At 35.7% G+C, this 11,799-nt stretch overlaps 1 protein-coding gene across 1 annotated transcript; it reads right to left on the bottom strand.

Moving 5' to 3' along the window:
• Positions 1-1,095: 1,095 nt before the first annotated feature.
• On the bottom strand, positions 1,096-1,718 carry LOC145911908 (uncharacterized). The gene is made up of 3 exons (XM_082999343.1): positions 1,570-1,718; positions 1,175-1,384; positions 1,096-1,123 (listed from the first exon to the last, which is right to left on the bottom strand). Exons 1-3 carry the CDS (start codon positions 1,716-1,718, stop codon positions 1,096-1,098), a joined length of 387 nt encoding a protein of 128 aa, XP_082855469.1.
• Between the last annotated feature and the right edge of the window lie 10,081 nt (positions 1,719-11,799).

Here is an 11,799-nt window from a genome sequence, read left to right as displayed (position 1 = left end):
GTTGCACAACGTATGTAACTATGCGATTTCAGCATTTGTCCATTTTGCAGTATATGACTTTTCGATGAAAAATATTTTTTTGCAGTACAAGCTTTATTATGCAGTGGAAAACGCTGATACTCCAGTATTGCTTTTGCGGTTGCACAATGTATGTAACTATGAGATTTCAGCACTTCTCCATTTTGCAGTATATGACTTTTCGATAAAAAATATTTTTTTTCAGTACAAGCTTTATTATACAGTGGAAAACGCTGGTACTCCAGTTTTGCTTTTGCGGTTGCACAACGTATGTAACTGTGCGATTTCAGCACTTGTCCATTTTGCAGTATATGACTTTTCGATAAAAAATAATTTTTTTCAGTACAAGCTTTATTATACTGTGGAAAACGCTGGTACTCCAGTATTGCTTTTGCGGTTGCACAACGTATGTAACTGTGCGATTTCAGCACTTGTCCATTTTGCAGTATATGACTTTTCGATAAAAAATAATTTTTTTCAGTACAAGCTTTATTATACAGTGGAAAACGCTGGTACTCCAGTATTGCTTTTGCGGTTGCACAACGTATGTAACTATGCGATTTCAGCACTTGTCCATTTTGCAGTATATGACTTTTCGATAAAAAATAATTTTTTTCAGTACAAGCTTCATTATACAGTGGAAAACGCTGATACTCCAGTATTGCTTTTGCGGTTGCACAACGTATGTAACTATGCGATTTCAGCACTTGTCCATTTTGCAGTATATGACTTTTCGATGAAAAATATTTTTTTGCAGTACAAGCTTTATTATACAGTGGATAACGCTGATACTCCAGTATTGCTTTTGCGGTTGCACAACGTATGTAACTATGCGATTTCAGCACTTGTCCATTCCCAGTCAAAAATTTAGGCACGGCCCTTGTCACTTTATGTCAAGATACGCTTGGCATCAAGCTTGGGCGACGCATGTTCACCGTACTTAAATGTTGGATATATGTTCGGCGTATGTTCTACAATTGAACAAATCCAAGCTTGGCCGAGCGAGCGTTCGCCGTGCGTTTACCGAACATAATGATATTGCCTGGTCACTTTCAAAATATGACCTCATCAAACTCGCTACTTCACCGTCTCGCACGCACCACGACTTTAATTGCATAATGTTTTATTGAAATTAACAACACATAAATAGAAATACAGTGGCAAGCGCAGTGGAAGTACGGAGTAACACGAAGTGCAGTGTTCGACGAAACTATGTACTCTGAGACGTGGTGGGCTTAATTGAGGATTGATTGCCGTTGCTTGATATTCTGCCGCCACTCCGTCAACAACTCCAGGTAAAACTCGTTTCACCGCTGTGGCGATTTCTTGGTATTTAACTGCCGGCGTCTTGCATCTTTCTATGCGTCTGCAGAACATAAAACATAAGATTTAGTTAAAATTTTGGTAACATTCTATCGTGCACAGAAATTAAATATTTGACATGTGGGAATTAAATATGTGAAAGTTGTGAAAACTTCACAATCGGAAGGCTTTACAATGAGGCCCGCAGTGTGGCGTGTCTTATGAGATTTCTAAAGCAATTTGACTCACCCAACATAAATGCCAACAGAGGATGTGATTTGAATGGGATTTTTGTTTTCCTGCGTCCAACCGCCAAAACAAGATTGAAGAGCCAGGTGTTTTGTCATAAACAGCTTTACAGAATTCCGGAAGGTGCCACGAAGTTGGTCAATGTCCATCACTTGGGCAAGTTTTACTTTGTCCTTTTGAAAAGTATCAACATACAAAATGATTGAAATGTAGAGCAGATGTCATTTACAGTGTAAAGCATGCAGACAAAAGCCTCAGTGCATTAGGTAAAAAGAAAGCTCACATTTGGTTTAGTAAGTAGAGCCATCAGATGTTGTTCGTTGACAGCTGATTGCGGCAAAAACTTTTCTGCCACACATGTGTTTTTTTTCTGTCAGAGTTTCCATTCTCTGAATTCGGTCACCAATCCTCCGCATTTCTTCCTTCACCTTTATTGTTTTGTCGATAAGGATGCCAATGTTTTCAGACAGTTCATGCTCCTGTCATTGTGACATTGTTTTTGCTGCTTGGGTGGCAAGAACCTGTTGAAAGTAAACTAAAATAAGCAAATGCACAAGCAAAGGTCCCCAGTCAATTAAAAAACTAGATGAATAATATGTGCCGGTTTTATGCATAAAAATCAGCACAAGGTTTATGGACACCTTTTTTTGCAAGAGAGGTATCGTGGAAGAAGAACTGCTTTCAGTGGATTCGCTCATTAGAATGTCCCTTTCTAGATCAGCAGATCTACATTTTCTTTTCAAACAACGGGCATTTGTGCCTGAAAAGAACAAAGTGCATGAAACAAAAATGCACAATTATTTGGCACAAATACACAACTTACTCCCTTCACAAAGAATGGTGGAAGGACACGTCTGCCAAGCTGCATCCACAGAAATTTCATTTTTCAAGAATCTTTATACATCCAAATTGATGGGTGTCCACTTACATGCATTGGTGCCGACCATCCAGCCTTTGGGGATTTTATACAAACAAAATTTTTCATTCTAATGTACTGTGGAAGAAACAAACATACATGCAGATATATCATGTGGCATAAAGCAAATTAATGGCAACAAAATGTCCTTTATATGGCAACAGAATGCACCTTCTAATTTGATCATTATCACCATAAAAACCACACACTTTGTAAATTCCGACATGTTTTAAGTTGACAAGGTTTTTTGAAAAGACGACAATTGTTTTTGAACGACAATATGCAACCAAGAATCAATAGTGTAAATGTCACAAAGTCGATAAATATCATTGCTTTGTGAAATGGTCGAGTCGCTGATTTTTGTTGTAAAATTGCTATTGGCCAATCCACAAACCTTGTTATTGTGTGTGAAAGGAACACTTGGAGGGAAATTTACTATTTGGTTAATTTGCACTATTGCTTTGACAGTTTTGCGAGGGGATATCATATGGAAATAGGAAACATATAATGGGAAGTTTGGTTTTCATAAAATGCAAATCTTGCAATTTGTTGCATAGGTTTGTAGCCAGATTTCAAACTTTTTTTCAAACAACCCAAGTAATTTTCAAATTGAAAACAGCCAATGTTTTCCAATGAACCATGTTTTTCATAATCATTACACAAGTGGATCAAACAATGAACATTGTAACTGACAAATGCTTTACCATAAATATGTGAAGATTTGCTAACAAAGTCTTTTAGCATTTGGACACATAACGAAAACTCATGTGTGTTAATGTTTGGCGACAACAAACTTCTCATAGCTAAAGAAAAATGCAGAAAATGACAATACGTTTATGGCACAGCAAATTTTTATCTTTTAACAGCACCACCACTTCCTTATATTTTGTAAGGTTGTGGTGACGTTAACATGACAACTACCCCTCCACCAGATTAACAATCGACGCATTACACCCAAACATGCAAGATGCGTTTAATCCAGGACAAATCCACCTAACAGTTCCGCATTAAAAGCAGCAAGCACTTAGGTGCGAACATGGTGTTTGCCATCAACATGATGGAAAAAATCTGCATCTGTTCGATTTGCAGCATTTATTCCCAACTTGCAAACCCGATTGGCAAAGTATTCACCCTTGATCAAAATTTGAGTCGCAAGTATATTAAACAGAAATACCTGACATAAAACAACTGCTGTCGTAAACCACCTGTCAATTTAGACAAGGTTTCCCGCCGTCAAGTCATTAGAACAAACTCATTACGCAGTTAGGGTTAGGAGAAAGCCAAGCCTCCTAGCCTGCCCTGCCTGCTTGTTGTTCATCCAACCATGACGAATCAACGCATCAGCTTCGCTTTGTAATATTTAAAAAAACAAACATTTTAGTTAGCTCGCAAAATCAACAAATATTATGGTAAAAATCACTGACAATAATTTGCTCTCCAAAACTGCAGGTGTCACAACCCCACGGCAGAACTCACCAAGAGAGGTACAAAACTACCTCAAAATAAAATAAAATCAACTTCATGCTTCTATGCCCACCTTATGACAAAACAATATGATATGTGTGACACAGGTATACACAGAAAAACTCCCGCCGACGAAACTCACCTTCAAGCACCGTATTACACTTCAAAATTATTTTGCGCAGGGGGAAATTATGCAAACTTAAGCACGGCGCACCATACGCAAACCGAACGTATAAGTTTGGCTGACGTCCGAATAAGTGCTGATTGGCCGTGTCAAGCTTAAACGCACTAAACAGAGCTTAAACCAAGCTAGGCCCATACTAAAGGGGTAGATAATTTTTGACTGGGAAAGCTTGTACTGCAAAAAAATATTTTTCATCGAAAAGTCATATACTGCAAAATGGACAAGTGCTGAAATCGCATAGTTACATACGTTGTGCAACCGCAAAAGCAATACTGGAGTATCAGCGTTATCCACTGTATAATAAAGCTTGTACTGCAAAAACATATTTTTCATCGAAAAGTCATATACTGCAAAATGGACAAGTGCTGAAATCGCATAGTTACATACGTTGTGCAACCGCAAAAGCAATACTGGAGTATCAGCGTTTTCCACTGTATAATAAAGCTTGTACTGAAAAAAATTATTTTTTATCGAAAAGTCATATACTGCAAAATGGACAAGTGCTGAAATCGCATAGTTACATACGTTGTGCAACCGCAAAAGCAATACTGGAGTACCAGCGTTTTCCACTGTATAATAAAGCTTGTACTGAAAAAAATTATTTTTTATCGAAAAGCCATATACTGCAAAATGGAGAAGTGCTGAAATCTCATAGTTACATACGTTGTGCAACCGAAAAAGCAATACTGGAGTATCAGCGTTATCCACTGTATAATAAAGCTTGTACTGCAAAATATTATTTTTTATCGAAAAGTCATATTATGCAAAATGGACAAGTGCTGAAATCGCATAGTTACATACGTTGTGCAACCGCAAAAGCAATACTGGAGTATCAGCGTTTTCCACTGTATAATGAAGCTTGTACTGAAAAAAATTATTTTTTATCGAAAAGTCATATACTGCAAAATGGACAAGTGCTGAAATCGCATAGTTACATACGTTGTGCAACCGCAAAAGCAATACTGGAGTACCAGCGTTTTCCACTGTATAATAAAGCTTGTACTGAAAAAAATTATTTTTTATCGAAAAGTCATATACTGCAAAATGGAGAAGTGCTGAAATCTCATAGTTACATACGTTGTGCAACCGAAAAAGCAATACTGGAGTATCAGCGTTATCCACTGTATAATAAAGCTTGTATTGAAAAAAATTATTTTTTATCGAAAAGTCATATTATGCAAAATGGACAAGTGCTGAAATCGCATAGTTACATACGTTGTGCAACCGCAAAAGCAATACTGGAGTATCAGCGTTTTCCACTGTATAATGAAGCTTGTACTGCAAAAAAATATTTTTCATCGAAAAGTCATATACTGCAAAATGGACAAGTGCTGAAATCGCATAGTTACATACGTTGTGCAACCGCAAAAGCAATACTGGAGTATCAGCGTTATCCACTGTATAATAAAGCTTGTACTGAAAAAAATTATTTTTTATCGAAAAGTCATAGTATGCAAAATGGACAAGTGCTGGAATCGCATAGTTACATACGTTGTGCAACCGCAAAAGCAATACTGGAGTACCAGCGTTTTCCACTGTTTAATAAAGCTTGTACTGAAAAAAATTCATTTTTTATCGAAAAGTCATATACTGCAATAGGAGAAATGCTGAAATCGCATAGTTACATACGTTGTGCAACCGCAAAAGCAATACTGGAGTACCAGCGTTTTCCACAGTATAATAAAGCTTGTACTGAAAAAAATTATTTTTTATCGAAAAGTCATATACTGCAAAATGGACAAGTGCTGAAATCGCATAGTTACATACGTTGTGCAACCGCAAAAGCAATACTGGAGTATCAGCGTTTTCCACTGTATAATAAAGCTTGTACTGAAAAAAATTATTTTTTATCGAAAAGTCATATACTGCAAAATGGAGAAGTGCTGAAATCTCATAGTTACATACGTTGTGCAACCGAAAAAGCAATACTGGAGTATCAGCGTTATCCACTGTATAATAAAGCTTGTACTGAAAAAAATTATTTTTTATCGAAAAGTCATATTATGCAAAATGGACAAGTGCTGAAATCGCATAGTTACATACGTTGTGCAACCGCAAAAGCAATACTGGAGTACCAGCGTTTTCCACTGTATAATAAAGCTTGTACTGAAAAAAATTATTTTTTATCGAAAAGCCATATACTGCAAAATGGAGAAGTGCTGAAATCTCATAGTTACATACGTTGTGCAACCGAAAAAGCAATACTGGAGTATCAGCGTTATCCACTGTATAATAAAGCTTGTACTGCAAAAAATTATTTTTTATCGAAAAGTCATATTATGCAAAATGGACAAGTGCTGAAATCGCATAGTTACATACGTTGTGCAACCGCAAAAGCAATACTGGAGTATCAGCGTTTTCCACTGTATAATGAAGCTTGTACTGAAAAAAATTATTTTTTATCGAAAAGTCATATACTGCAAAATGGACAAGTGCTGAAATCGCATAGTTACATACGTTGTGCAACCGCAAAAGCAATACTGGAGTACCAGCGTTTTCCACTGTATAATAAAGCTTGTACTGAAAAAAATTATTTTTTATCGAAAAGTCATATACTGCAAAATGGAGAAGTGCTGAAATCTCATAGTTACATACGTTGTGCAACCGAAAAAGCAATACTGGAGTATCAGCGTTATCCACTGTATAATAAAGCTTGTACTGAAAAAAATTATTTTTTATCGAAAAGTCATATTATGCAAAATGGACAAGTGCTGAAATCGCATAGTTACATACGTTGTGCAACCGCAAAAGCAATACTGGAGTATCAGCGTTTTCCACTGTATAATGAAGCTTGTACTGCAAAAAAATATTTTTCATCGAAAAGTCATATACTGCAAAATGGACAAGTGCTGAAATCGCATAGTTACATACGTTGTGCAACCGCAAAAGCAATACTGGAGTATCAGCGTTATCCACTGTATAATAAAGCTTGTACTGAAAAAAATTATTTTTTATCGAAAAGTCATAGTATGCAAAATGGACAAGTGCTGGAATCGCATAGTTACATACGTTGTGCAACCGCAAAAGCAATACTGGAGTACCAGCGTTTTCCACTGTTTAATAAAGCTTGTACTGAAAAAAATTCATTTTTTATCGAAAAGTCATATACTGCAATAGGAGAAATGCTGAAATCGCATAGTTACATACGTTGTGCAACCGCAAAAGCAATACTGGAGTACCAGCGTTTTCCACAGTATAATAAAGCTTGTACTGAAAAAAATTATTTTTTATCGAAAAGTCATATACTGCAAAATGGACAAGTGCTGAAATCGCATAGTTACATACGTTGTGCAACCGCAAAAGCAATACTGGAGTATCAGCGTTATCCACTGTATAATAAAGCTTGTACTGCAAAAAAATATTTTTCATCGAAAAGTCATATACTGCAAAATGGACAAGTGCTGAAATCGCATAGTTACATACGTTGTGCAACCGCAAAAGCAATACTGGAGTATCAGCGTTATCCACTGTATAATAAAGCTTGTACTGCAAAAACATATTTTTCATCGAAAAGTCATATACTGCAAAATGGACAAGTGCTGAAATCGCATAGTTACATACGTTGTGCAACCGCAAAAGCAATACTGGAGTATCAGCGTTTTCCACTGTATAATAAAGCTTGTACTGAAAAAAATGATTTTTTATCGAAAAGTCATATACTGCAAAATGGACAAGTGCTGAAATCGCATAGTTACATACGTTGTGCAACCGCAAAAGCAATACTGGAGTACCAGCGTTTTCCACTGTATAATAAAGCTTGTACTGAAAAAAATTATTTTTTATCGAAAAGCCATATACTGCAAAATGGAGAAGTGCTGAAATCTCATAGTTACATACGTTGTGCAACCGAAAAAGCAATACTGGAGTATCAGCGTTATCCACTGTATAATAAAGCTTGTACTGCAAAAAATTATTTTTTATCGAAAAGTCATATTATGCAAAATGGACAAGTGCTGAAATCGCATAGTTACATACGTTGTGCAACCGCAAAAGCAATACTGGAGTATCAGCGTTTTCCACTGTATAATGAAGCTTGTACTGAAAAAAATTATTTTTTATCGAAAAGTCATATACTGCAAAATGGACAAGTGCTGAAATCGCATAGTTACATACGTTGTGCAACCGCAAAAGCAATACTGGAGTACCAGCGTTTTCCACTGTATAATAAAGCTTGTACTGAAAAAAATTATTTTTTATCGAAAAGTCATATACTGCAAAATGGAGAAGTGCTGAAATCTCATAGTTACATACGTTGTGCAACCGAAAAAGCAATACTGGAGTATCAGCGTTATCCACTGTATAATAAAGCTTGTACTGAAAAAAATTATTTTTTATCGAAAAGTCATATTATGCAAAATGGACAAGTGCTGAAATCGCATAGTTACATACGTTGTGCAACCGCAAAAGCAATACTGGAGTATCAGCGTTTTCCACTGTATAATGAAGCTTGTACTGCAAAAAAATATTTTTCATCGAAAAGTCATATACTGCAAAATGGACAAGTGCTGAAATCGCATAGTTACATACGTTGTGCAACCGCAAAAGCAATACTGGAGTATCAGCGTTATCCACTGTATAATAAAGCTTGTACTGCAAAAAATTATTTTTTATCGAAAAGTCATATACTGCAAAATGGAGAAGTGCTGAAATCTCATAGTTACATACGTTGTGCAACCGAAAAAGCAATACTGGAGTATCAGCGTTATCCACTGTATAATAAAGCTTGTACTGAAAAAAATTATTTTTTATCGAAAAGTCATATTATGCAAAATGGACAAGTGCTGAAATCGCATAGTTACATACGTTGTGCAACCGCAAAAGCAATACTGGAGTACCAGCGTTTTCCACTGTTTAATAAAGCTTGTACTGAAAAAAATTCATTTTTTATCGAAAAGTCATATACTGCAATAGGAGAAATGCTGAAATCGCATATTTACATACGTTGTGCAACCGCAAAAGCAATACTGGAGTACCAGCGTTTTCCACAGTATAATAAAGCTTGTACTGAAAAAAATTATTTTTTATCGAAAAGTCATATACTGCAAAATGGACAAGTGCTGAAATCGCATAGTTACATACGTTGTGCAACCGCAAAAGCAATACTGGAGTATCAGCGTTATCCACTGTATAATAAAGCTTGTACTGCAAAAAAATATTTTTCATCGAAAAGTCATATACTGCAAAATGGACAAGTGCTGAAATCGCATAGTTACATACGTTGTGCAACCGCAAAAGCAATACTGGAGTATCAGCGTTATCCACTGTATAATAAAGCTTGTACTGCAAAAACATATTTTTCATCGAAAAGTCATATACTGCAAAATGGACAAGTGCTGAAATCGCATAGTTACATACGTTGTGCAACCGCAAAAGCAATACTGGAGTATCAGCGTTTTCCACTGTATAATAAAGCTTGTACTGAAAAAAATTATTTTTTATCGAAAAGTCATATACTGCAAAATGGACAAGTGCTGAAATCGCATAGTTACATACGTTGTGCAACCGCAAAAGCAATACTGGAGTACCAGCGTTTTCCACTGTATAATAAAGCTTGTACTGAAAAAAATTATTTTTTATCGAAAAGCCATATACTGCAAAATGGAGAAGTGCTGAAATCTCATAGTTACATACGTTGTGCAACCGAAAAAGCAATACTGGAGTATCAGCGTTATCCACTGTATAATAAAGCTTGTACTGCAAAAAATTATTTTTTATCGAAAAGTCATATTATGCAAAATGGACAAGTGCTGAAATCGCATAGTTACATACGTTGTGCAACCGCAAAAGCAATACTGGAGTATCAGCGTTTTCCACTGTATAATGAAGCTTGTACTGAAAAAAATTATTTTTTATCGAAAAGTCATATACTGCAAAATGGACAAGTGCTGAAATCGCATAGTTACATACGTTGTGCAACCGCAAAAGCAATACTGGAGTACCAGCGTTTTCCACTGTATAATAAAGCTTGTACTGAAAAAAATTATTTTTTATCGAAAAGTCATATACTGCAAAATGGAGAAGTGCTGAAATCTCATAGTTACATACGTTGTGCAACCGAAAAAGCAATACTGGAGTATCAGCGTTATCCACTGTATAATAAAGCTTGTACTGAAAAAAATTATTTTTTATCGAAAAGTCATATTATGCAAAATGGACAAGTGCTGAAATCGCATAGTTACATACGTTGTGCAACCGCAAAAGCAATACTGGAGTATCATCGTTTTCCACTGTATAATGAAGCTTGTACTGCAAAAAAATATTTTTCATCGAAAAGTCATATACTGCAAAATGGACAAGTGCTGAAATCGCATAGTTACATACGTTGTGCAACCGCAAAAGCAATACTGGAGTATCAGCGTTATCCACTGTATAATAAAGCTTGTACTGCAAAAAATTATTTTTTATCGAAAAGTCATATTATGCAAAATGGACAAGTGCTGAAATCGCATAGTTACATACGTTGTGCAACCGCAAAAGCAATACTGGAGTATCAGCGTTTTCCACTGTATAATGAAGCTTGTACTGAAAAAAATTATTTTTTATCGAAAAGTCATATACTGCAAAATGGACAAGTGCTGAAATCGCATAGTTACATACGTTGTGCAACCGCAAAAGCAATACTGGAGTACCAGCGTTTTCCACTGTATAATAAAGCTTGTACTGAAAAAAATTATTTTTTATCGAAAAGTCATATACTGCAAAATGGAGAAGTGCTGAAATCTCATAGTTACATACGTTGTGCAACCGAAAAAGCAATACTGGAGTATCAGCGTTATCCACTGTATAATAAAGCTTGTACTGAAAAAAATTATTTTTTATCGAAAAGTCATATTATGCAAAATGGACAAGTGCTGAAATCGCATAGTTACATACGTTGTGCAACCGCAAAAGCAATACTGGAGTATCAGCGTTTTCCACTGTATAATGAAGCTTGTACTGCAAAAAAATATTTTTCATCGAAAAGTCATATACTGCAAAATGGACAAGTGCTGAAATCGCATAGTTACATACGTTGTGCAACCGCAAAAGCAATACTGGAGTATCAGCGTTATCCACTGTATAATAAAGCTTGTACTGAAAAAAATTATTTTTTATCGAAAAGTCATAGTATGCAAAATGGACAAGTGCTGGAATCGCATAGTTACATACGTTGTGCAACCGCAAAAGCAATACTGGAGTCCAGCGTTTTCCACTGTATAATAAAGCTTGTACTGAAAAAAATTATTTTTTATCGAAAAGCCATATACTGCAAAATGGAGAAGTGCTGAAATCTCATAGTTACATACGTTGTGCAACCGAAAAAGCAATACTGGAGTATCAGCGTTATCCACTGTATAATAAAGCTTGTACTGCAAAAAATTATTTTTTATCGAAAAGTCATATTATGCAAAATGGACAAGTGCTGAAATCGCATAGTTACATACGTTGTGCAACCGCAAAAGCAATACTGGAGTATCAGCGTTTTCCACTGTATAATGAAGCTTGTACTGAAAAAAATTATTTTTTATCGAAAAGTCATATACTGCAAAATGGACAAGTGCTGAAATCGCATAGTTACATACGTTGTGCAACCGCAAAAGCAATACTGGAGTACCAGCGTTTTCCACTGTATAATAAAGCTTGTACTGAAAAAAATTATTTTTTATCGAAAAGTCATATACTGCAA

The sequence above is a fragment of the Ascidia mentula genome, chromosome 8 (assembly GCF_947561715.1).
Source record: "Ascidia mentula chromosome 8, kaAscMent1.1, whole genome shotgun sequence".
NCBI classification, from domain to species: Eukaryota; Metazoa; Chordata; class Ascidiacea; order Phlebobranchia; family Ascidiidae; genus Ascidia; species Ascidia mentula.
This window is presented reverse-complemented; position numbering and strand designations above follow the sequence as displayed.